This window comes from Chinchilla lanigera, unplaced genomic scaffold, assembly GCF_000276665.1.
Source record: "Chinchilla lanigera isolate Chin_1 unplaced genomic scaffold, ChiLan1.0 scaffold00005, whole genome shotgun sequence".
NCBI lineage: Eukaryota > Metazoa > Chordata > Mammalia > Rodentia > Chinchillidae > Chinchilla > Chinchilla lanigera.
Genome location: NW_004955406.1, coordinates 10248981 through 10276258, shown reverse-complemented (window position 1 = coordinate 10276258; position 27278 = coordinate 10248981). Strand labels below are relative to the sequence as shown.

Sequence of the window (27278 nt, the reverse complement as noted above, 5' to 3'; positions counted from 1 at the left end):
GACCCAGGTGCTCTTGATCCCGGGTGCAGGGACCTTTGACGCGCAGCGCCAGAGCTGCCCTCGCTTTCAGAGGGCCAAGCCGGTTGGACCAGGAAGCGTCGGCAGGCAGGGCAGTGTGTGCAACGCAGTTCTGCGAAGCAAAGCGTTGCTGCTTCGTTCCGGCTGAGCGGAAGACCTCTGGAGGCGATGCCGCCGCAGCGTAGCGGCGCGCTGACGTCACTTCCGCTGGGCGGGGTCTCAGCTATCCCGCGCAAATTGAAAGGTGCGTCCTTTTGCGTGGAGCTGCTGTCGGGCCTGTGCTCGCCGCGGGCCTCATTTGCTCTGACCCAAGTGAGTGGGGGGTGTCGCGGGCGGGTACCGGAGTCCCCTTCCGGCTGCCGGCTAGCGGGCCGGGAATGTGAGGGGAGCGGACTGTGCGGAAGCTAAAGGGCGGGTCCCCGCGGGGTCGAACCCAGCGCCGCTCACGTCTCTCCGCCGGGGACCCCAGGCTCTCCGGGCAGCAAAGGGGGCACCTGGCAAGGTCTCCCCGACCCTGCACGCAGCCTTCAGTCTGATGGGAGCGAGTGACCCGGCCAGGGCTTAGACCGGTGAGCGCCTCCTGCGGACGGTTCGCGGCCGGAGCGGGCACGGGGTTGTCCCGCTTCTCACGTTTCTGCAGAAGCTGGCAGTACAGTTCTCACGCGCAGTCGCCCCCATTTTCAAATGATGACAAGGAAATCTTTTCCTTCACCTACAGGCCAAAGGAAAGAAGCGTGTGGAATGAGCTTGCAGCTGCGCCTGCGCATCCCCCGGGACCAAAGTGACGCGGGACATAGCTGCAGTTCTCGTTCCTCGAGTGCCCTGTGACCTCCTGAGTTGATATGTGCCACGTGGTACACAGCCATTCTTGCCGTGTCAGAGAGGAGATGCTTACTCGAGGACATTTACCTGGCCTAGAAGACACGTGCCTGAGTTTCAGGAAATGTCTATTACGTCTGTTTTCCTTAGCGTGATAGTAGATTGTTTTTCTCAAAGTGTGGCTTGAAGACCACTGCATCCAAATTGCCTGAGACACCCCAGAACTAGTGACTCATAGTCACTGGGGTGCAGTGGAAAGTCTGCAGACCGCTGGACCAGAACATCAGAACTCTAATACTGTGTCAGCAGGGTAAGGCAGACTTCAGATCCCGAATTCTTTCTTTTCATTCCTTCCAAATTTGATGTGTAGTGGGAGCCTCGTATTATTAAATGTCAAGCCACTACCCAGTCCCCAGTGCTGTCTTATTTTTTTATCAGGAGTGGGGATTTGAGTGTAGTAGTAGTTTTAGCTCCCGTATTTTTTTGTAGAAAGGGCTTTAGGGCTACAACTTGGATGAAGGAGAGTGGACAGTTAAAGCATTTGTCGTCAAGCTGTATGTGTGCAGCAAAAATAGTTTCGCATTTCTCAGGAGTGGCTTTTATCTTTCAATTGAAATGCCTACCTTCCTACAAACTTTCAAGTTTCTAGTATGTGACTTTGCATGTAGGCACTTACATTTGTAAGTAGCATGCACAGTTTTGTAGACTTTCACAATGCTTTTGGGTGTATGTGTGGTACCGGGTATTAAACCCAGGGGCAATCTGCCACTAAGCTGTCTGCAGCCCTTTTTATTTTTTAAGATAAAACCTTGCTAAATTGTTTAGGCTTGTCTGGAACTTGCCAACCTCTTGCCTGACCTTCTTGAGCAGCTGGGATTAGAGACTGCCAACAGGGCTGACTTTGACAGTGGGTTTTGGAAGAGAGGAGGACCTTCTTCATGTTTGAGTGCCTTCTATGTGCCTGGAACTGTTAAGAATTTGGAAAGCACATCATAATTCTCCTAAATGTAAAAACACTTCAGAAAGAGTAAACATTAAGCAACAGAGGTAGTATGTTAACGATTAATGTAAATCCTAGGCTGTGGAAATTGGCAAGGAGAAGTTCATTTATTAGCTAATAGTAACAGATTGTTTTGGGTTACAAGCTCTCTTTATTTTTCTAAAGCTTTTTGGTAAATATTTTTTGCTTTAAATATTGCTGTTTTTACCCTCACACTAGGTAGTTAATTTGGCACAATGGGGATACAAGGATTGCTACAATTTATCAAAGAAGCTGCTGAACCCATCCATGTGAGGAAGTATAAAGGGCAGGTAGTAGCTGTGGATACCTACTGTTGGCTTCACAAAGGAGCTATTGCTTGTGCTGAAAAACTAGCCAAAGGTGAACCTACTGATAAGTAAGTCTGGGTGTGATATTAATTCTTTTAGAATTAAGAATGAGACTTAAGAGGTTTTTTTCCCAAAAGATTGTTTTCACTCAACGTCAGAATTTATTAAGAAATAAGAATGTGTGTTTTAAAATATTGCCAATCAGGGATGACTTACTGCTTTTATATTCTTGGCTACAGAAAACATACTACTATCTCTGTTAGCAAAATGAAACAAAGGGACAGGATATTCTTACTTCCTTTTATTTCATTTGTAGCCGTAAGTGGTGGCCATGTTGACCTCCAGTCCCAACTCTGACCTCACTGGAGGCAGGTTCAGTAGGCTGATGTGTTGTTCTATTTCTCAAATAGAAACACTAGAAAACCAAGCAAGTATAATTTCTACACAGGAAAGGATTTGGCCAATGTTGGTTTTTATCCTTGTTTTTGTTATTTGTTTGTTTGCAATATATAATTTATCTCCTGGAGGAAAAGCTCACAGATCTTAACATCACTTATTTAAGCATAATGCATAGTGGATAAATGGTGTTAACCTTGTTTGTTTCCTAGAAAAAATGGGAATAGGTACTAAATGATAATTGTGTGGGACTTTCAGGCCTATCAGATAGTACAGGTGAGAACTAAAGCAGCGTGCACTTGCACATACTTGCAGAACTCTGGAATTAAACCAGTTTTGCATGTGAAGTACCTGCTCTACCAGTTAGCTATATTCACTATCCCAGAGATAATTTTTTGAAAGCACTTACTTTTCCATCAGCAATATAAACAGTTGAAATTGTTGCATCCCTAAGGCTAAGTTTTTTATTGCTGTTTTCAGTGTTTCTATGAATAGTTCATCAGGGAGAGAACCTTCAAATTTTTATATTTGACTTTGATTTTTTATTAATTGGAAGAGTTGTTCAAAACAGGCAGTATCTTTTATTAGAAAAGTGAAAGATGAAATTCTGTTGTAAGTGTATGGCAAATGTTAACTGAAATAACATGTTTTAGGACTTTCAAGAAACTATTTGCTATGTATTTTAATTTTCCTCTAGCAGTTAAGAATTCATGTTTCATATAATGGATTTTCCTTTTCTTCTCCCCCTTTGAGTAGAGCTATTAGTCAGAAAAGTTAACCACCTCAGAAAGTTTGGATAAGCTTATAATAATCTTTTATGACCATCATAAAAATTGAGGTAGATCTATGTGTGCTAACTTGGAAAGATGTTTGTGAAATATATAAAATGAGGGCACTGGATATGCTTGTATTCTCTAGTTAAGAAGAAAAGTTCTTCAAAATTGTAGTTTCATATTTACTTTCTTCTAATTTTTGCTTGAGATTTCTTAATCAGCAGGTCCCAGTCGTTGTTACGTACCAAAGCAGGTCCATTGTCAGTGATCTACAACAAATAGACAAAGAGGGTAGTGTAGTGATTCTTTAATTAAGATGAGTACATTTGATTTAGAAAATTATCTATTAAGATTCTGTTTTTCTATTCCTATCTTTGACCTAAGATGTCTTTTTTCTTTATGAAAATTCAGTTGCTTTTGTTAATTGACTTCTCAGAATAAAAAACTAAATGCAATACATGATCCTTGATTGGATCCTGGGTTTGGAAAAGCTAAGTAGCAATGGTTTGCTAGAGCCAGCTCATCCTAGCTCACCACATGTCACCTCGTCCCAGCTCAGTGTGTTTTGACTCCACCCCCAGGAGTGTCTTAGTTACTTTTCTGTCATTGCTGAGACAAAATACCTGATGCCCAAAATTAAGGAAGGAAAGGTTTATTTAGCTCACAGCTTGTGGAGGTTTTAGACCATACTTGGCTGGCTCCAAGGCAGAGTGGCACATGGCAGAGGGCAACAGTTCATGGAGGTAGAACAGCAAAGCAACAAGAACAAAATGGCAAGCACCCTCTTTCTCTCCCTTACATTGTATGTAAACTACCTGCCCCACGGCAGGTGTAGCACTCACATCCATAATTCCAGCATTGGACCATGAATCAATCATAAACTCTAGAAGTCCGCCCCATGACTGCATGTGGCTTTGTGGGGACATCCAGACACAAACCATAACAAGGAGCTTATCCACCATTGTGGAATATTTGCTTCATAGACAGAATCCCCTACCCCTAGAACTAGTTATTAAACATTTGCCAGAGCATCACTGGTTATAAGAAGCATTATGTGGAATACTGGACAAATTTTAATGTAGACTGTATCAGATAATATTGTGGCACTGTTGAATTTCTTGGTGTGGTTTGGTATTGTTGGAGAAATGATTGCATTATTTCAATTTTTCAATAGATTTGAAATGTTTCAGAATGTTCTTGTTCCATATATATAATATATATGGAAAAATATATTTTATATATAATATATATTGTAGATATAAAAATATCATATATTCAAAGTTTTCTTAAAATAGAGACAAAAATGAGATTTGGCACAACATTTTGACTCATCCAAATTTGACTCATCCAAAAATAAGATTTGGAACAACGAAATGTCAAATCCAGAAAAGATTATCAAAGAAAACCAAAACTTGGAGGGAGAAGTAGCTTACCACATGGCCCAAAATTATCCAAGGCAGGATTTCAACCCAAGTCTAAGTTAAAGCTTCTGTCTTCTATGGAAACATTTGTTTTACAAAACAAAATAAAATCTTCCAAATTGTTTCATCTGGTATTAGAGCCAAATACTACTTATGAGATGCAAACCACTTAAATGTGTTTTTCTTTATTTTTTTCTTAGGTATGTAGGATTTTGTATGAAATTTGTAAATATGCTGCTGTCTCATGGCATCAAACCTATTCTTGTATTTGATGGATGTACTTTACCTTCTAAAAAGGAAGTAGAGAGGTCTAGAAGAGAGTAAGTTGACTACTTAATATCTAACTTGTGCTAAGTTCAGATGCTCTATATTGATACCAAAATTTTCAAACCTTATTTGTTGAAGCTTGTTTTAGAAATTAGTATGTGAACAGATTTCTTTAAATATTTTGTATTAGATTATTATCACTTTTTTAATAAAAACCTTAGTTGCTGCATTTTCTTTTGACACAAAGCATTGCTGTGGAAGAGTCTGACAGTAATTGTGCTCATGTACACGTGCATGTGTTACAAATCTTTCTGTCTTTGTATATAGAATCCCAAAGGAACCGGGTTAATGTTATCCAGGACTCAATGTATACTTCCAAATAAGTCAAACTTTCATTTTAGCAAAATGGGTAGAATTACATTTTTTTAAATTATTTTTTGGCTCAACCATGTAAATATTTTGTCAATATTTTAAAAATATTCTTCCCTCGCAGAAGGCGGCAGTCCAATCTTCTTAAGGGAAAGCAGCTTCTTCGTGAGGGGAAAGTCTCAGAAGCCCGAGAATGTTTTGCTCGCTGTGTCAATATCACACATGCTATGGCCCACAAAGTTATCAAAGTAAGCAAATCAATTAAGAGAACAAATAAACGGCGAAGTTCATTTAACTCCCTCTAAGTTGCTTACTAATGGGCAGGGAAGAAAACCAGGGTAGGATAATTGTTCTAGGGCTGATCACAAGTAAAGGTTGGATATCAGAGGAGAAAGGAACAGTGCCCAGAGAGAAGAAGGGTCCAACCGTTCCCCCCAGTCAAGTGAGGGTGAGGCTGTCCTTTTTGCAGTAAGTGCTTAGATGATCTCATGGCATGTTCTATAGAGATGGAAGGATAGATTCCTGGAGTGTTCATCCTCACCCCACCTTCTGGTAGTCTTCAGCACTTAACCTGAGAGTGTATGTATAGAACGTGTGTACTCTATAGCCACAGGAAGAGAGAGTTCCGTCTTGGGTAGTAGATAAGAAACCATGATTGGGCACAAATACTGGTACCAAAAATTGAGCATAGGACACTTGCTAGACAAGAAAAAGAAAGAAAAATAGCAAACTGCACATGGTGCAGTGGATCTTGATGCCTCTTTCCCTATTTCTTAACTTCCCCAAACTTCTCGGGCCTTGGAAGCTATGACCTATGATTTGGAACAAGGAAGTTTGTGTACGATACCTGTGGTGGGGAATTGTTATTTTTGGCAATTATTTTAAAGTACTTTTCTTAGTGGATTCATTTAAATATGGTGAGTAGAGTCTAGAATTTTATCAATACAATATAGATAGACTTTTGTAACTTAACAGGACATGTTTTTTTAAATGGGGAAATTATATGCAAAACTGTAAATAAGTACAGTTTATATACTTTTGGAACATAATCGTTCTTAAAATGGAATTCTAATTTGAAATAGTTTTATATCTTTGTAGGCTTTTCCCCACCCTCTGCGTATATATAGCAATATTTCTCTTACGCAAACTTATACACTGATGTTTTAAAATTTCTTAGTGACTATACACATAGTGTAAAATATCCTAGAACTGACACTTGAAAAACTACTTCAAAAAAATTGATTTCTGTAAGTAATATTAGCAAATGTAAGTTGAGGCTAGTAATAAAATAGGTCTGAGCCGGAAGTTGCTTAGAGCTTTCCCGGTGCCATGCTGGACGTTCACTATGGTCTCTCTTCCAGGCAGCCCGGGCTCTGGGGGTGGACTGCCTTGTCGCTCCCTATGAAGCTGATGCGCAGCTGGCCTATCTTAACAAAACTGGTATTGTACAAGCTATAATCACAGAGGACTCTGATCTCCTAGCTTTTGGCTGTAAAAAGGTACTTCGCTATGACCACTACATATCATTATATTGATAGAAGTAGTTAGTATACATGAGGAGCTGAAGTTTTTCCTTTCCAGGAATAATTATTTTATTTCCTGTCTCCAGTTTACATCTAAATACAGTATCTCCGATTTTTATAATGTTCATAATTATTTAAAATAAAGAGAAAAGTTTTGCTGCTTAACGTTTGTGTAATCTGGACACCTTTTCAGAGTAAGCCTTTAAGGTTTTGTTGTTTTAGCCAAACTAGTGGGGCAGGGGTGTCCTGGGAATCAAGCACAAAGCCTTGCGCATGTTAGCAGGTGCTCTGCCAGTGAGCTATACTCCAAATCCGTAAATTCTTTACTTTTTAATAATGGTACCATATGCCTTATATTTTTTAATTAGATTAGGTAAATTAACATATCCACTATGAGGATATTATTCAGTTACTTAGAATTATGTCTAAAACTTTAATGAAAAACTTGATCATGATATATTAAAGGGATAATTAAGATATAAAACTGTAGGATGATCTAATTTTTGTTATTAGCAATATTATTTATATTGTCTATCATTCATAGATGACTAGAGGGATATATATTAAAAGGTCAATTCTGGATAACAGTGATAAATGAGAAATTATGGACAACTTCTTTTTCTTCTGGAATTTTTATGTATCTCAAAGTTCCCACAATAAATACATATTACTTTAATAATAAGAAAATATTGATTACTTCAAATGTAAAAGAAGGAGGTAAGAGAAAGTACATTACTACTTGATCGTTATGACAGCCTTGTGACAAAGGTAGGAGAAAAGAGGTTGAATCCAGTGTTTATGCCAGTTGGCAATGGGGTCTTGACTCTGTGTCCTATGCTGCAGTTTAATTTATTTGCAGATGTAATAGTCAGGCCCAGCCTACCTATCTGTCCTGTACCTCAGTGTTAACAGGGGAGAACAAGGATTTCTTAGCATTATTGCAATGTGTTAAATAATCATGAATCATAGTGATCTTTCTAACTACTAATAATTTCCACTCTTTTTGAAGGTAATTTTAAAAATGGACCAGTTTGGAAATGGACTGGAAATTGATCAGACCCGGCTAGGAATGTGCCGACAGCTTGGGGATGTATTCACAGAAGAGAAGTTCCGTTACATGTGTATTCTTTCCGGCTGTGACTATCTCCCATCTCTGCGTGGGATTGGATTAGCAAAGGCATGCAAAGTGCTGAGACTGGCCAATAATCCAGATATTGTAAAGGTAAGAATGACTTACGAAATGCCACATTCAATGTCCGAAACATATTTTAAGTAATAAGCTACTCAGAATATGGATTTTAAATGTTCTTATTTTATTGAACAAATAACTAAAACACTAGAAGTTTGTTTTCAGCAACTTACAGATGTTGGAAGAACCATATTTTCATCAATTGACAAATTTAAGTAACAATTTTTACTAGACTTAAGGGCAAAATATCTGGGGTGGAATTAACAGTAATTAGTGGTAAAACTCCATCTTTTGACCTCTGTCCTACTATTGCCCTTTAGTAGTATTCTTAAACTTTTTGGCCTAAGGATAGGGATCTCTTGACATTCTTTTTTTTCACCCCCAGTACCGGGGATTGGACACTGAACCTTTGCTTTGATCTATATCTGCAGCACTTTTGAGTCAGGGTCTCACTAAGTTGCCCAGGCTGGGTTTAAGTTTGTAATTCTCCTACCTCAGTCTTCACACTCTTAAAAACTCTTCAGTAGTAATTTTTGTTTGTATGGGCTGTAGCTATCCGTATTTACAAAGTTAGAAATTAAGACAAAAATTTAAATACTTATTAATTAAACATAATAAACTTTCATGTTAACATGTTAGTGCTGTTCTGAAAAATAGCCATAGTTTTAAAACATAAAAGCCCAGAGAGGAACTGTATATTTAACACAAATCTTATAACATGGCTGAAAGACAGCTATATTCTCATATATTTTCATTCAATAGCAGGTGTTTTGTATTCTCTGAGAAACTAAGACACTGATCATCACTATGGTAGTTTCTCTGTTGCCTTTATCTTAATAAATAAACCTACATTGGAATTGGGAGTGTAGCTCAGTGGAAGAACATCTACCTGCATACACTGAGTCCTGAGTTCCATCACCAACACCACAAAAAAAGTAAATATAAAATGAACTCTCATTTAAGAAGCTTACTTAGACAGTTCTCTGAAACCCTTGGGGTTTGCAGAGTAGAAATCCCGTTTTCCAGGAGTACAAAGTGTGAGTTCTCAGGATGCAAGTGGTGCGATATTATGGAAAGATCCCTGGGTTGGAAGATGGTGGCTTCTCTGGAAATAGAGAAACAGCCCATGACTCCATGATCTTCACTGTAGGTCTTCCTTTCACCTATGAATTTAAAGAAGCAGTCATGCATTGCTTAATGATGAAGATACATTCTAAAAAATGTGTCCTTAGGCAATTTTGTCATTGTGCAAACATGATCAGATGTATTTAGACAAGCAAAGATGGTTATGATGTCACTTAAGTGATACCATCTTAAGGAACTACATTTGGATATGCAGTCTGTTGTTGACAGAAGCATCATCACGTAGTACATAACTGTAATATAGTAAGATACCTTCAGAATCCATGGGCAGCAGAAGTTACAGTGTCAGTTACATTGTAGAAATATCCAAGAGTATTTTTCTTCTCATGTTTCTTTTTTTTTTTTCCTAGGTGAAATGAACTTTGAGGATGAATAATATACCTTGAAGTTATGCCTAGGAACATAAATTTGATCTGTAACTGAATTTTTGTTCCTTTGGGTTAATAATAGAAAAACCAAGAAAATACTTGTTATGAGAATTAGAATCTTAAATGATATGATACAGTTATGTTTGTTCCTGCAATTTTTAATGTAGATGAATGTAATTGATATTTCAGTCCCCTCTCTTGCTCTGGTAATGTAAGTCAGTCTACTTTAGGGATTCTATTCATTAATTGCAGATAAAAACTTTTGCATCCATTGTTAGGTTATCAAGAAAATTGGGCATTATCTCAAGATGAATATAACAGTGCCAGAAGATTACATCAAAGGATTTATTCGAGCCAACAATACTTTTCTTTATCAACTAGTTTTTGATCCCATCAAAAGGAAACTTGTCCCCCTGAATGCCTATGAAGATGACATTGATCCTGAAACATTAACCTACGCTGGACAGTATCCTTTTTGTTCATTTTAATTCCTCAAAATTTCAAACAAGTTTTTTTTGTAAGCCTGAGGCTCATCTGCTATAGCATACAATTATTTGGATTGATTCAACAGGAGCAGGCACTGGGTCAGTCACTTATGATACACATGCCAGAAGCGGCATTCGGGAGAAGTCCTTATGGGAAAGCAAGCTCAACTTAGCGGGAGAACCAGGCTGGACAAGGGAATGCAACGTGAAAGGATGTGGCCACTGGCCACTAGCAGTCAGGCTGATCTGAGACCCTGAGCCTCGTAGGTTACATAGCCGGGACTTTTTTTCCACGTGTCTGTCCCTTGAAAGACAGAGTAAGTGGTGATGCAGGGCTTTGTAAAATGGTCAACTCCTGCAGGGATGAGTAGGGACTTGTAAACTATGCCTGTGATTCAGTACCAGTGATACAGAAAGTAACGATGCATTTAAGTCATAAACCTTCAAGAGTTTCTATGAAAATAGGCAGCGTTTTCCTATCTTAGAACAGCATCATTTGATTGGTTGTTAATAAAGGTGTTTTTCCTTAATCTTACAAACCTAGGTACATTGATCACTCTGTAGCTCTTCAAATAGCACTTGGAAATAAAGATATAAATACTTTTGAACAGATTGATGACTACAATCCAGACACCGCTATGGTAACATTAAAGAAATAACTACGTTACATATTATGGAACCTTCAGTATGAGCATTTCATATGAATATACCAAGCATATGATGCCTTTTTTCTCACCTCACCCTATTCAGCATCTTTGATATAGGACATAGTTGAAAACCTGAACCTAGAAATATTACCCTTAAAAGCACAAGCTCTATTTTTATTTATTCATAATTTAGCAAATATTTCAACAACCCTGCTATGTGTCATTGAATCCTATTCTGTTTTCTTCTGTGTGTTCTGAGAAAGTTTTGTACCAAACTCAGTATAGAACAAAATAGCTTTCTGTTTGTCAGTATGTACGTCTACTGAAGATGGAACCAGGCCTGGTACTAATAGAAACCAGTATTTTATAGCCTAGAATATTTTGATTTGAATTCATTCAATTTCTAGAAATACTTGAGGTTACCTTAAGTACATAATTTAACTGTCAGGTAAATATTACAAGATAGATAAATAATTGCTTGAGGGTAAATTACCAGATGATGTTTTTAATTAATATTAAAATAATACATTTTAAAGGTACTTTTTTCCTCGCCACATTCCTTCAAACCCAAACTTAATTTTTGCACTGTTCTTCTTGGGAAGCTTTATTTTTTATTTCTTAGAAATGAGCCAACTGGGTAGCCTGACTCTTCTTAAAGAAGAAACAGACCTAAGAACTAAGAACACAAGGTAGATTTATTTGAGAAGTACAAAACCAGCAAAGTAGAAGGTATTAAAGGACAGATATTCAAGGGTAATATAATATATTGTGATTCATATAAGGGAAAATGAATCAATTATTTTCCTCCTACAAGTAACCCTTTTCCTTTTACTTTTTTAGCCTTCCCTATTAAGAAGTCATAGTTGGGATGAAAAAACATGCCAGAAGTCATCTTCTGTTAATAGCATTTGGCGTAGGAATTATTGCCCTGCATTTAAGACGGATGTTGTTTCAGATGTTGCACGACTGGGAGAAAAGCCAAGTACTGTGGGCATTAAACATGTGATTGGTACTAAAGGGTTAAATCTTCCAAGGAAGTCCTCCGGGGTGAAAAGACCAAGAAGTGGTATGTATTTCATTTTGGCAAGGTACCAGCAAGTTTTGGTCATACTGAAGAATTTGCCAAGGTGTCAAACTTTTGTCCTCTTTATGGTTTTAGCTGTTAGATTTAGATCTGTAGTCATTTTAATCTTTTTTTTCTTTTTTTTTTAAATGATGTGAGGTAAGGATCAAGATTCCTTATATACCGCAGTTTGGTTGTTCCAACCCCAACTGTTAATACGTTTTCCTCTCCCCATTTAATTGCCTTTGCACAGTTGTGGGAAATCAGTTGACTGTATGTGAGTCTTTTCTGAACCCTATTATTCTGCTTTAGCTTTATAGTACACCTTGAAATCAGTATAAGTCTGCTGAGTTCTTTTGAAAAGGTATTTTGGCTAAACTGTTTTTTCTATTTCCATTTAAGTAGAAGAATTAGCCTACCAGTTTCTTTAAAAAAAAAAAAAAGATTATGGAGATTTTTTAATTGAGTCTGTAGATCAATTTGGAGAGATTTAGCATCTTAACAGTACTGTTTTCTGATGTTTAAGTCTTAGCAATACAATTAATTTTTATACATTAATTTTATATAAAATGGCATTAATTTTAGTGTCTCTTTTGTAAACTCTGCACTTTGCTGTGTAGATCACAGCAGTTATAGGTAAAGGCATCTTTACCTCTTTTTCTAGTAGGTCCCTTCTTTCTTTTTCTTAATTGTTAGAACCTCCAGTAAAACATTGAACAGAACTACTGAGAATGGAGCACCAGGCTTTACAAAGTGGGTTTTTCCTTTTGTCTTAGTTGTTTAGAAGTACAATAATTATAGCCTCACTTCGTCTTATTTTCTTCCCTCAGATAACTACATCAATGAATGAAACATGAGCAACAAAAATAAGGCCTTTTGTAAAATTTGAGTTTGTACTTTTTATTTTTTTAACTAGGCACAGGTTATACACAATTGACCAAAACATTCTGATTCTTTATGAACAAGAATCTTTTTCATGAAAATTCCTCTGAACCTTTGTTTATTCATATGAAATAGGGTTGATATTTCTATTTTACAAGTTTTTTTATGTGTTGTGTAAGACAAGATGTAAAAGCACCTTGTACATAGCAAGTGTACTTTACATATTAATTCTTCCATTACCATCAAGATAGTTAATTTTATGTAGATGAGTCATTACTGGTAAGTTTCTTTTGTCAAATTAAGTCTGCTTCCGTATAAATACCACTTAGCAGTGTAGTCTGTCACCTAGGTATGTGTGTTTGTATGCACACAAAGACCCACAAACCAAAACTACTGGAGTAAGTTTAGTCTGTATTGCATCTGACAGCCTTTCAGATACTTAGGAGCAGCAGTTTTAACCCTTCTATATTTCTCACCCAGCTAACAAGTTCTTCATCTGTTGAGGAAGTACTTTAAATATAATACCATTTTTTTGGTAATTGTGTAATTCTTACAGTAAGTCTATATGACTCTTAAGCTGTAGTCTGCTTACCATAGGATACAGTAAATATTCACAGTTTTGGCACACTTTCCCTCATCTAGGATTGTGCCTTACTATTGCAAACTAGGATTGCTTTAGCTTTTACTGTATTAGTATTCTTGTTTTTTTATTGAGATCTGCTGAGTTTATAATCTCATTTTACTAATTGCTGTTAAGCTGAATACCAATATATTTGTTTTTTGAATCTTGGTATTTCTCGTATGAGTCATTTGGAAATTAGATAAATATGACACCCTATATCTTAAAGCTTTGGTTACAATAGGTTTGGTTGTATTGTGTATAATTGAATTAGAGTAAGTGAGTACAGCGATCTAGAGCACATGAGACAGACTAACAGTCTGCAGTAGCCTCTTTTGAGACTAACAGTTGGCAGTAGTCTCTTAGGCTGTACAACTTGTTGCAAATCCACATTACTAGTATACAATAGGTATTACTTTACACTGTCTACTAGGATAGTATGAGAAACACTAAGAGCTCTTGCTGAATTTAAGATAGGCTTAATTAATGGGATTCTCCTAAAAAGCTAGGCTAACAACCTTCTAACAAGATAGAGGTAGTCTGGGGTGAGGGTCACAGCTAGAATGTGAATTATTTCTGATTCCATGACAGTCTGCAACCAGAACATATATAAGGAACAGATAAATAGCTCCTGTAATTGATATTAAATCTTAATTTGTGAATATTTTCTTATTTGTTTGTTTTTAGAGTAGAGTCTTGTCATATAGTACAGGCTGGCGTTGAACTCATTCTGTAGCCCAGGCTGACCTCCAGCAATAACAATCCTCCTGCCTCAGCCTCCCAAGTGCTGGAATTACAGGCATGTGCCACCATGTCTGGCAATTTGTGAAATCTTAAAGCATCTAGAGGATTTATTTTTGGATTATCTTTGTTTCCTTTTGTGAGGCATAGTTAAAAATAAGTAAGATCTTACCTTTAGGACAGTGGGATATAGTTTGAAATCAAGGTCAGATCTCCAACTATTAAGTGAAACAAAAATTTACAGGTAATTTTGTTTCTATTTAGAAGAGCTGTCAGAAGATGACCTGTTGAATCAGTATTCTCTTTCATTTACAAAGAAGACCAAGAAAAATGGCTGTGAAAATAATAAGTCATTGAACTCTTCTGAAATGTCTGTGCCTGACCTGGGAAATGGAACTATTCAGACAAAAAGCTTAAACACACTACCTAGGACAAGAAATAAATTTGCAACATTTTTACAGAGAAAAAAAGAAGAGAGTGGTGCAGTTGTAGTCCCAGGGACCAGAAGCAGGTATAGTTATATCTTCAGAATGTGGGTTTGTCTGTTGTATTATGTACTGCGTTGATGTTTATTTTATCTTGAATTAACCCTGACTCTAGGGGAGGGCAGGGGTAGGACCTGCTTTGGCCTAATTACAGTTGCATCATATTCAGACAGTTCCCAGCATATGATAGTGTGACTTAGGGTTTTTGGATCTGTGATGCTGTAAAAGTGATACACTCAGTTCAGTACTTTGAATTCTGAATTTCTCTCTTTTCTGGAACTAGTGAGCTGTGGTACCCTTCTCTCTCTCAGGACATGGGCAGGGGCGGCAAGACACAGCTCCCAGTTAGGTGTGTGCTCATGAGGGGAAACAGCTGATCCTCTACACTGCACTGTGTTGCTAAGTCAAGGTGTTTGCTAGGTTAGATATATTTGATGCACTTCGAAATTTAACAGCATGTTCTGTTTATGGTGGGTTTATCAAGACATAAAGCCCTTTGTCAATTGAGGAGTTGCTGTTTCCATCAGCTTCTATTAGTTTTGTTATCTCTGTATACAGTATTAAATAAAAGAGGTTCATAGCCACTGTCATCACATTATGCTTTGCAGAAATTCTGTTACTTTGAGAAATTCTGTAATTTTCCTTCCCCTTTTTTATTGTTCCTGCCTTTTCCATTTCTTGGCGGGCTTTATGCAATTTTACAGAGTATTTGCAGAAGTATTTTTAAATACAGATAACCAAAGAGTTGTAGTATTACAAAACCTGATACCATGCTGGGTGCTATGGTTACAAAAATAAGAAAGACGGAGTTTTTGTTCTTGGAATACTTCCAGTACAATTGGAAAGGTAGGTGCATGAGCAATTTTTCCAGGTAGTATGGTAAGTATAGTGAGAAAGACATATACACAGATTTTTGAGGGGACTAAGGCAGCATCTAATGCTGAGGCAGTGGTTGGAAAAGGTGAGAGGGAAGAGATGATGTTGAATGTCACTAGTGAGGTTTAAATGAATGATGGTGCAAAGCAGACCAAGACTGGAGCCAAGTCTCCTCTCAGTGGAGTCAGACAGGTTGAGCAAAGGCGTGAAGTGGGGGACAGCATGGAGCCTGGGGCAGCTACTTCCTGTTGATCACAGCTGTCCTTGCTACTTCCAAAATGCAAATTGGGGAAAGACAGATGGAGACAGGAGACCAGGTCATGGAGGTCACATATGCCAAACTCACAACCTATAGCCTTCTTTAAAGATATTGGGAAACATTTAAAGGGTTTTAACCAAGGGAGGCGTATGGTTCAGTTCCTGATATGGATAGATCATTCTGAGCACCCGGTGAAAGTGGGTTGGACAGGGCCAAAGGTGGAGCACAACGATCAGCGATGCTGTTGTCATAACACCTGCAAATGATGATGACTTGCAGATTCAGAGTTTAGTATAACTTGGAGATAGGAATTTAAACCCACTGAGTTTGGGTGGTTTTTTTTTTTTTTTGGTTTTTTTTTTTTTTTTCCCAGTACCGGGAATCGAACTCACGACCTTGCACTTGCCAGGCAGGTGCTGTGCCCCTGAGCTAAATCCCCAGTCCCCTGAGTTTGAATCTTGTCATGGTCATTTATGAGATGTTTGCCTTAAGCAGGTTACCTTCTGGGTGTTTTGCTCTCCTGTTGTAAAAAATGGGGCTTTCCAAAGTGTTGAGTTCAGTTCAGGCAACTTCCTGTTCTGTCAATTAAACTTTGGGACATTGAAATGGGCTGGAGGAAACTACTGGATAGAAAGTATTACTCTATTCACTTATCTCCCAGCCTACAAAATGAAAAGAAGAAAAGGCTAACAGTTGTAACAACCTTGGGTCTTTGAGAGAACTGCTGAGACAGTGCCTGATAGATAATAGATGATAAACACACAGTGGATAGTTCTTGTTCTGTTGGCTTTGAGTGGTGGTACATTAGTCCTTTTGCTTTAACTGAATACAACAGACTGAGTCATTTATGAAGAAAAGATGTTTGCTTGGCTCACAGTGCTGGAAGCAGGGAAGTCCCAGAGGTGGAGTGGCATCCTCTCAGCGTGTGATGTGGGCCTTGCTGCAGCATGGGATGGGAGAGGGCATCGCATGGTGAGGTAGAGCTCAGCCGCTACCTCAAACCCCTCTTATAAAGCCATTAATGCCATCAAGGGGGCCCCGTCCTCATGACCTCATCTAATCCTGATTATCTCCCAAAGTAATTCAGGAATTGGGGGAACACATTGAAATCACAGCAGGTACCAGAGTGTGTAAGAGGAAATGTAAACGTGAGACACTAACTAGGCAAAACATAGTAACTTACAAAAGAAAACTCGCCAGCACCTCCGTTCTTCTGGAAGACTTAGAATAAATACTTTTGGGGCTTTGTTTTTCGTGTTCAATAAATGAGGCTGCACATTGAGAGGCGGATCTGAGAGAATACGCCCCTGGGAACGCTTCAGCCTCCCCTTAGGTGATGTTTCAAACCCTTCTCAAGTCTTCTGAAGTCAAAATCCAATTCCCTTAAATGATTATTTGATTCTTGTTTTGCTAGTCACCTCATAGGGATGTTCTTTAGCATGGAATTCTGAAAAAGTAGGTTGTAAAAGATGGATACTGGTTCATATACCGAAAGTTGACCTTTTTCATTTGGAGACGTTTTTGGAGCTTGGTTTCTGTGTTCCTTTTGAGTGAGACTCAAGCTTCCCCTTTATGCTGCTTAGTTTTAGTCTTTGAAGATGACTAACAGCACTTACCTTTTTAATCACTGAAGGAGTTTAAGGAAATTTCCAAGCTTGAGGTTGTGCTTACTTGCTCTATATAGCTTATTTGGATGTTTTGCTAGTAAACTGTTGAGGTGGGCATTAAGACATGCCTGGAGAAATATTTTCTCTGTCAACTTCCTGTGAAATAACAGTTGGGAGTAAAAATAATAATAGTAGTTGGGAGTAAGTTTATGATGTATAATTTTTTGACCTGGGTTATGTAGCACCACATAATAATAGCTAACAATTATTAGTTTTCAAAATGCTTTTACATGTTCTTATTCCTTACAAAAGTGCTATGAGGTAGCATAGAGTTGATGTTATTCTCACTATCTCAAGTTCAGAGTTTGATGCTCTGAAAGGTTACGTTTTCCCAGGGTAAGAATAGGAAAGAGAATTCTATTGTTGATGGGAACAACCTGACAGGCATGAATTTATTTTCATTGTCACCTTATCATCTGAGTGATCTTTCACATGCCGTTCAACTTCCCCAGCCTTTCTTTACAAAATATGGACAAGAATATGCATAGGCTGTGGGGAAGATCAGTGGATGCTCTGTATATAAAGCACCGACACAGTGCCTAATCAGTGACATACATGCAAGCATTCATTACTCCCCCTCTCTTTTTAATACAGTGCAACTGAAACAACATATTAAACATGCAAAATATCTCTAATCTGTTGTTTTAAGCCTGTTTTAAGCCTGAATTATTTTTATTATGTCAATGCTTATTCTAGAAACATTTCAGTTTATCCTTGAGATCTAGCAGTATCATTTAAATAGCACCGTAGGCTAATTAAGAAGGAACAGCCATGAAAGGCTTCAATTCTGTTCTCTAGCTGATTAATTTTATAACCCTGGGTACTTCTCTTTACCCATGAAGCAACATATGGGAGAACAGTTGGTCATCATAGAAATTACCATGAATTGGGGCTATGGATATAGCTCAGCGGCATAGTGCCTGCCTGGTAAGCGCGAGGTCCTGAGTTTGATTTCCGGTACCAGAAAAAAAGAAAGAGAAAGAAATTACCATGAATTTAAAGGTGAGTTTGTAATCAGCTCTTAGGATCTTATGTGTTGTGTTGAACAAAAAGCCTAATAAAGAGTTTCTCTTCAAGCCTGTATGTAGTCACAGGTTTATCTGGGGATGTGATGAGGATTTTGTACTTCCCAGCATTTAGTAAATATTCTATTATTATTCTTGGATTTGAATCAGTACTTATTAGGGAGGTAAATTCTCTTTAAGTTTCATGTTTACCTTTTGGGTATTCTGGGGTTTTCTTTTTAAATCTAAAAGCTCTTCCTTGGATCTGTCTCAGTATTTGTCACCTGCACGTAGTGGCACAAGCATGTAATGCTAGCAGATCCTAGCACTGAGGTGGAGGTAAGAGCATCACCGTGAGTTCAAGGCCAGCCTGCGCTTCATAGTGACTTTAGCCTGAACTTTACCAGGAGACCCTGTTCCAGAAAAAATCAGTCAGTGGAGTAAATAGCTAACTTTTGCTTCCGGTAAAATATGAGAGAATAGTTAAAATGGTAATTTCTGTGCCATATTTCCATATCTGCTAATATATTCAACTATCTGTTAGCTGCTGTGTTGGTTGCTACAAAGGATACAAAGACATGGTCAGTACCTGCCCTCAAAGAGCTTACTTTCTGTTTGGCAGCTGAAAGGGTTTGGGGAGAAAACATCATGTAATGAACTTGTCTACAACTTCACCGTAAAAGCAAATTTCTAATTATGTGCGTTTTATCATAATCAGAATTTAAACTTTGATTATAATTAAAGATCTGTATTGCCTTTATTTATGAGATTATCTATTTTGAGACTTTTTAAAGATTAGGGGTAATTCCATCTTGAATCTTGACATCCTATATTTGTAATAATCCGTTTTTCTTGGGTTCTGTTAGGTTTTTCTGCAGTTCCCTGGATTCTGCTGACTGTGTGTCGAGAAAGGCAAGCAGCCAGGCTCCAGATGAAACAGCTGTCCAAGGAAAAGTGACTGATCTCAGGGATTCAGATTGTCCAGACCTAGAAGGCAGGAAGCTGGTAGATACAGATGCAGCACATAATTCAAGTGATCACCTTGCAGATGATGTGACTCTGTTTACTGGTGAAGAGCCCCAGCCTTTCAAGACCGGCAAATTCACAAGGACCGTTTCACCACCCACTCTGGGGACACTAAGAAGTTGTTTTAGTTGGTCTGGAAGTCTTGGAGAGTTTTCAAACTCTCCGAGTACCTCTCCAAACCCAAGCACAGCATTGCAGCAGTTCCGAAGAAAAAGTGATTCCCCCTCCTCTCTGCCTGAAGACAGAAAGCTGTGTGATGTGTCTCAGTCGAAGAGTGATGATGAGTCAGGTGATGAATCTCAGCCCTTACGTGAAGTGGATTTGCCTTCACAGTCTCAGAACAGTATAGAGCTATCACCACACAGTTTAAATGCATCAGAGCTTTCTCAGCCTTCTAGTAAGGATTCCGATTCAGAGGTAAGTCAAATCAGGACGCCTTTGTGTTCAGTGTATGTGTAGGAGAAAATAAGGTGTTAGACAATTGCAGATATTTTGCCTGCAGTATGGAAATGACTGGCTATCTTAACATCTTATTCTAAGTCCTACTATGTAAAAAGTTAACATTTTATTCTTCTGAAGGACTTTTCTGTATGTCATATGTTCAACTCCTGTACATTTAAACTAATTATACTTCCTGAATCCCTGTGTATTCCATTGATAGGAACTTGAGTTGTGGCACAGTTAGCACCTAAGCAGAATGATAGTGTATGAAATGAAAAATTATTATAAGTTTACTACTTAAGTCCTTAGTACTGCATAACTTTGACTTCAGATATGACTTTATAAAGAAATGGCCCTACTAATGTGCTGTTGTCCGTCTTAAGTTTTAGAACTTCAAAAGCATTTTCATTATTTCTGCTAACCTTTAGTTCACAAAAAAATAATAATGTAAATGATTTTATGTTACTGTTTTAAATTAATGCTAGCATCCTAACCAGTTTTTTCTTCTCTGTCTTTTATTCTAACTTTGATTTTTTATTTCTGGGTTTGATTTGACTAAAATCAAAACTCCAAATAAATACTACTCATAAGATCCAATGACATTTTAAAATACCATAATGACATTATCTCAGATTTAATATTTAACATTGTTTCATCTTCACCAAATATCACCAAGCTGAAAAGACTTGTAACCACTGTAATAGTTGACAAAATGTTAATGTCAGACAATCCTGAATATTGAGCACCATTTAATAAATCAGTATATAGCTTATATTTATCAAAAAGAAAATATTTAAGTTCTCAAAGAAAACGAGTTATATTGGATTCAGGTTGAAGTGAAAGCCAAGCTACCATATGGAAGTAAATTGTTTTCATTTAGAGGAAGCTGAAATTGGTTTATATATTAAGCCCTGAGGTTTTCTGTAACATCTTCTAATTTTTAGAAACATCTCAAGCTAAACCTCTGGCTACCTTTGACATTTTTGCTTTTTTTTTCCTTTTGTGTTGGCTTGCCTTCAGTTCGTTCATATTAAATACTGTTCTTACTGATCTAGAAGACCCTGATTCTTTAAATATACTTTTGCATTTTAGTGTCCTTTTACTTCTCCTCCCCCTCCCCCTCCCCTTCCTCCCCTTCTCCTGGTCCTCCTCCATCATCTTCATTATCTTCATCTTCTTCATCTTCTCATACCGTGCTGCATGATGCATTTCCTCTTGACATCATCTGGGTACCACAGTTGCTGTCTCTTGAATGCCATTCATAATAACATCTATTTGTGAGGATGGCTTAAGTGTGTTGGCTTGAAGTGTGTCTTTTGCCAAGGTGCATCTTCCTGTTTTGTTTACTTTACAAGCTTTTGGTCACGTTTTCCTGAGAAGCTTCGCCCGGCCACAGGCTGGGCTGGTCCTACCAACAGGGCACAGGGACAGGCACACTCTTGTCTTCTGGCCAACCGTCTCTCGTACTAATCTCCCACTGAGATGTGAAGCCTCACCCAGAATATGAACTAAACTATGAATCATTCATCAACTCATTGCTCTTGTAGCCTAATAGTAAATTCTTTTTAGGATAGATTATTAATTCTCAAACAATTGAATGCTAATCTATCTTTGATTTAGAAAATGTTCCAGAAAGCAAAAATGTCCAAAGGCTTTATTTTGAGTGTCAGTTTTCATTATATGCTTCTGAAGAAAACGTTTCCGTATTGGAACCTTCTGTTGGTTCACTGTGAAAAGCGGCAGCCATAGTTCTTTGACGCCACTGGAGGTTGAAGTAATCTTAGGATCTTATGATCTTTATTGTAAGTAATGATTTAGCCCAGGTTCACCACCACTGTTAGCTCTGAACAAGGAATAATAGAATTATATAAAATCTAAATAATTTTTAAATCCCCTTGGAAAAATGGAGAAATGTAAAGTTTTCTGAATTTTCATTTATTGTGCTTTTTATCTCTTTAACGTTGAACTTGTTACACAAAGGAATAGCATTGGAGCTGCACTGGTTGTGCTTTTTGTACCTAGTAATTTATGAAAACAATCACCAACACTGGGTGAAACTATTACAGTAGGAGACCAGTCTTCTCTGAATCAGCATTTTGACAAGCTCCGCAAATGGTTCAGAAAAGCCTACAAAAATATACTTTATATAAGCAGTTTACTTTTCTAGCTAAAACATCTTGCTTGCTATCTTCAGTGAAACTGGCAAATATCATCCTTTGCATATTAGATTTATTTTCTTCTATTAATTCTAGCCTATTTTTTTTATATTTTCTTTCCTTGAAATTTTATTTACACTGTTCTCATTTTACTTATTTTCCATTTTGTTAAATATTGGTTAGTTGTCACAGAAATTACACAGTTAAAAAAAAAATTAATTTTACTTTATTTTTTGATCTCTGGAATCTAGGAATCTGGTTGTAATATTAAGTCACTTGATAATCAAAGTAATCAGAACTCCAAGCAACATTCATTTCATTTTTCAAAGAAAGAGACACTTCTAAGGAATAAGGTAAAACATTAAAATGTTCTTGGGCTTCAGGGTGTGGCTAGCTCAGTGCTCGAATTCTTGCCTTGTGTATACAAGGCCCTGGGTTCAGTCCCCAGCACCACCACCACAAAGAAAATAAAAGATGTGGAAGCCTTCAGTATACCCAACTATGTTTTTAAAAAAATTTTAATTTTAGAAGCAGTATGTGCTTTTTGTGCGTGCTTATTACAAAAAAAGAAGTACAAACAAAATTGAAATATTTCCTATCTGGTTTACAAAAAAAACTCTGCTTTCAAACGTTCTAATAGAGTATTTGTACTTAACTGTAGGTATTCAAGGTGTTAAGTTGAAGCCTATTTCTCTTGCACTGTGAAGATCTGTTTCCATGTGTTATATAATCATGACTTATAATGACTGTAATATCCCATCAGATGGGTTTATATAATTTATTTACTCTAAAAAATGCTGTTGCAAACAGCATTGCTACCAAGATCTTACGAGTAAATATTTGAATACCTATTCTTGATTGATTTGTAGGATTTAATTCCATACAGTGATATTACTGGTCCCAAGGCATGTGTGTTTTAAAGCCTTGGTATATATTGCCAAAAAGCCTGCTAAAAATTATCCCACAGTAAGCCAATTTTTAAAACTTTGCCATTCTTTTACAACCCCAGCCAAAGTAATCAGTTTTAGAACTACTTTTTATGTATTTCATTCTTCTCTAAAAAACAGCAAAATTTAAATGGCTCCACACTGTCTACAAGGTAAAAATCAATCCTTCAATAGAAACAAAAATGTCGGTAGAGATTTAAGGAAATTATGCCACATTTATACAGTGGAAGGACAGGAAACTTAGTCAAAATAAAATTCAAAGCAAGGGGTGGTGGCGCACGCCTGTAATCCCAGCACTCGAGAGGCTGAGGCAGGAGGATCGTTGCTAGTTCGAGACCAGCCTGGGCTACAAAGTGAGCTCAAGGCCAGCTGAACTGTATAGCAAGACTCTGTCTCAAAAAAGACCAAAAAAAAAAATAAAGTTCAGTTCCACATGTGACGTGGGAAAATATTCCAGATGTATCATTAAGTAGAAGCAAGAGAAAGGAAGTAATAACTGTGTAGAATGCTGCCAGTTTTGTGTGTGTGTGTGTGTGTGTGTGTGAGAGAGAGAGAGAGAGAGAGAGAGAGAGAGAGAGAGAGAGAGATTTAGTGGATGGGGAAGCCTAACAGCATTTGCAAAGAGGGAGTTAATGAGACTCACTTTGTCTTTATTCTTTTGTATTATCTGTTAATATAATTATCATTTCTGTAGTAGGCATTTGTAAATAATACATTTTTACATGTTGCTTACTAATTATTTTTCTGTTCTAAGGTGTAAAGAATATTGAAGTTAACTGAAAGGTAGTTGATTTGACAGAGTATTACTAACATGGACATTTATTCTTCAGGTTCCTGGTCTGTATAAATCTAGTTCTGTGGACTCTCTTTCGACCACCAAGATCAAAGCTCTGGTTCCCGCCAGAGTCAGCGGGCTGAGCAAGAAGCCAGCGAGCATCCCGAGGAAGAATCATCATAATGCCGAGAACAAGCTGGGTTTACAAATAAAAATCAGCGAGCTCTGGAAAAATTTTGGGTTTAAAAAGTGAGTTGCCTCATTCCTTACTCTGAAATGGGTTGAACTTCTTTTCAGTAATTCCAGTTCCCTTCTCCCATCACTGTGTAGTTCAGGCTGGCCTGGACTCAGTATGTAGCCAAGGCTGCCCGCAAGCTCACAGCAATCCTGCTCCCTCGGCCTCCTGAATTTCACTCTGAAGAATTATTGAAAGCCCCAAAACACCTAGGTCTATGTCAGTTGTATTTGTCAATACTTTCAACCATTTTAGAAATGAAAATGGACATTTAAATAATTTCCATTTTAAAAATAACAATAATAAGCCATTACATATGAATACTATATAATTTTATACAAAATAGTTATCTTTTCCAAAACAAAAAAAAGAAAAAGATTGGCACTGTTTTATACTGCAAATTTTTACTGTTTGTCTTCATAGAACTCATCTGGATTTTTATGTCTGCTTCTGCATTTCACCTGTTCTGACGTGCTGTTTTGGTAAGGTACAGTACAGGAAGGACATATAGCCCCACACACATTTGTATTTATTTTGTTTTTTGTCTTTTTGAGACAGGGTCTCGCTGTGCAGCTTAGGCTGGCCTTGAGCTCACTTTGTATTCCAGGCTGGCCTCGAACTTGCAACAATCCTCCTGCCTCAGCCTCCTGAGTGTTGGGATTACAGGCGTGCGCCACTATGCCTGGCTTCACATTTGTATTTGGAAAGTATATATTTTGGATATACTTTTACATAATTGTTAATTTTCTTCTTCGCTATTATACCAGAGTTCAATAAGCCCTTCTTTCTTTCTTTTTTTTTTTTTTTAAGTATTGAGGATTGAAAGTAGGGCTACATCCCTAGTCTTTCTTTTCTTTTTTTTTTTTTTTTTGGAGGCGGTTCTCACTGAGTTTCCTGGGCTGGGCTCAGACCTGAGATCCTCCTGCCTCAGCCTTTCAGAGTCCTCTGATTACAGGTCCACATATGGCTCAGTAGTACATTTTCAATGCATCTTTTCCTTATCCATGATTTTGAAATACTATGTATGAGTTGTATTTACAGTCTAAATATTGACCTATTTATAAGGAAAAATCACAATCAGTAATCTCAAACTTTGGAAAACTATCAAATGGCAGGTACAAGTTTTCCAAAATTCTAATTTTTAACTTAAAAACATTAAAGTTATCATTGGTAGCAAGTACTGTTAGTTATTTCATTTGAAATAACAGGCAGTCTTTGTTCGTTTTAGAGACGCCTTCTCCGAGTATCTAAATTTGAATGACCGTGGTATCACACGTTTTTATGTGCTGCTTCCCTTTTTTTTTTTCTCTCCCAGTTTTTTGAGACAGGCTTTCACTATGTAGTTCAGGCTGGCCTAGAACTTACTGTGTAACCCAGGCTGGCCTTGACTTGAGGTGATGCTCCTGCCTCGGCCTCCCAAGGGTTGGGATTACAGGTGTGCCCCACCGCCCCTGGCTCTGTCCCTGCTGCTGTCTTAATTCGTGCAGAGTTGCTGGCAGGTCTCCCCAGTTCTCCTTTAGCTGCGTCAGTACAGACGTCAGCACAGTGGAGAAGCCACGTAAAGCCTAGGTATTACTGTGCAAATAGTTTTGATATTACAAACACCTTAAACGGGACTTGAAAATCTGGAGTTCTTGCATGAAAGAAGACTTAGAATCTCTTCACTGGCATCTTTTTGCCTTAGCTAGTGTGTATCTAGTAGTGGCTTAGCACCTTATTGAAAGGTGATTTTGAAAGTATAAAGAGACAGTAAAACTCAGAATGTTTGGGAAGTACTTGGAGGAGAACCTGAGCGTGTACCATAGTGAACTGAGACAGATCTCACCCTAAAGCGGATAACTTCCTATACCTATTTCTGCTTCTTTCCAAGTAGACTCTTTCTTCTCTAGTAATCAGTACCCTAAAAGCACCAAATTTACTTTTTTATTTTGCAGAGATTCCGAAAAGCTTCCTTCTTGTAAAAAGCCCCTGTCTCCAGTCAGAGATAACATCCAGCTAACTCCAGAGGCAGAAGAGGATATATTCAATAAACCCGAGTGTGTGCGTGTTCAGAGAGCGATTTTCCAGTAAGCACACCTGGCCGCCGGGAGGCTGTTGCCTGCAGGAAGATCGTATCCACTGGAACTCCTTGTGTGGAAGTGAGGCGATTACCAGCCTGAAAGATTGGTTCTTAGATGACATTTTAAAGATAGAACACATTTTGTATGTTGACTGTGTAATTGTTTCTTTTGCTCAGCTTTTTATATTTTCATGAAAAGCTAAGTAGAAGAATAATTTTGTCTTTTGACAATCTGTTGGAAGTTTTAAAAAGTGTTTAATTGGCTAACTCCCTGGAGTGTATGAAAATCTAAACATTTGTGTGATGATGTCCAGTATGAGATGGTAAATGGAGCTGGACGTGGTGACGAACGCCTGTAATCCCAGCATTTGGGAGGCTGAGGCAAGAGGAACGCCATGAATTTGAGGCCATCCTGGATTACATAAGCAAGTTCAAGGCCAGCCTGAACTACATAATGAGACCCTCGGAAAAAAAAAAAGGATGGTAAATAGAAGGCCACATTTTTATAATCTTTTTGTACTGTAAGAAATCACTATTTCTCTGGGCTTTAAATCTTTCCAGCTGACAAGAGGTTTGGCTCAGTGGCACAGCTCTTGCCTGGCACATGTGAGGTCCTAAGTTCGATTCCTAGTACCCTCGCCCCCAATTTTTTTTTCCAGCTGCCTTCCCTGTGTATCCTATGGAACTGAAAATGAAGTTGCTGTGATGGGAGGGGTGGTTAGAAGGTTAAAGATCATTGTACAAACGCTGCTGTGCTCTATTGTCCCCCAGGAGTGTGCGTGGGTGATGAGTTGACAACAAAGGATAGTTGTTTTCATGTAAAGAGATGATCTCTTATGTCATTAACGTTCTTCAGACTTTGAAAGAGCCTCAGGTTTTCTTCACGTATTTTCGGTGTGAACTGAAAATTCCTTGACTTCTGTTTGAAAGTGCCGTAGGGTCTGTGATGGGCACAGTGTGCGAAGAAACATGCCTGGCAAGAGGACAGGCGCCACGTGGAGATCCAGAGTGACAAGAAGGTGGTGAAGGAATCTGTAATACATGGAATAAAGGGAAAGGACCAGAGTGTATTAATTTTTCAATTACTAAAAATAAATATAAAATCTGGAAAAGGCCTAGCCCAAGAACAAAAGCAGATTTTGATTCCCTGTAAATGTTTACTGCTATAGATGAATTAAGAATGTGAATCAGACATTGTGCACAAATATTTGCCTCCTTATTTAAAATGCCATGTAAACCGGGTGTGATGGCGCACGCCTATAATCCCAGCCCTGGGGGAGGCTGAGGCAGGAGAAT

The 27278-nt window shown here is 38.0% G+C and overlaps 1 protein-coding gene across 5 annotated transcripts; it reads left to right on the top strand.

Moving 5' to 3' along the window:
- The first annotated feature begins 51 nt into the window (after positions 1-51).
- Exo1 (exonuclease 1) lies at positions 52-27278 on the top strand. 5 transcript variants are annotated; one of them, XM_005374814.2, is made up of 16 exons: positions 218-330; positions 737-1147; positions 2057-2234; positions 4957-5076; positions 5517-5640; positions 6754-6891; positions 7925-8137; positions 9894-10081; positions 10645-10741; positions 11588-11813; positions 14317-14563; positions 19210-19786; positions 22218-22319; positions 23744-23937; positions 25858-26034; positions 26913-27278. In XM_005374814.2, exons 3-15 carry the CDS (start codon positions 2074-2076, stop codon positions 25991-25993), a joined length of 2523 nt encoding a protein of 840 aa, XP_005374871.1. In that variant the 5' UTR covers positions 218-330; positions 737-1147; positions 2057-2073; the 3' UTR covers positions 25994-26034; positions 26913-27278. The 5 variants fall into 5 exon arrangements, with proteins under 5 accessions (XP_013375951.1, XP_005374871.1, XP_005374872.1 ...); XM_013520497.1 differs by lacking the exon at positions 26913-27278 and having other exon boundaries at positions 52-262; positions 25858-26403; XM_005374815.2 differs by lacking the exon at positions 26913-27278 and having other exon boundaries at positions 14320-14563; positions 25858-26403.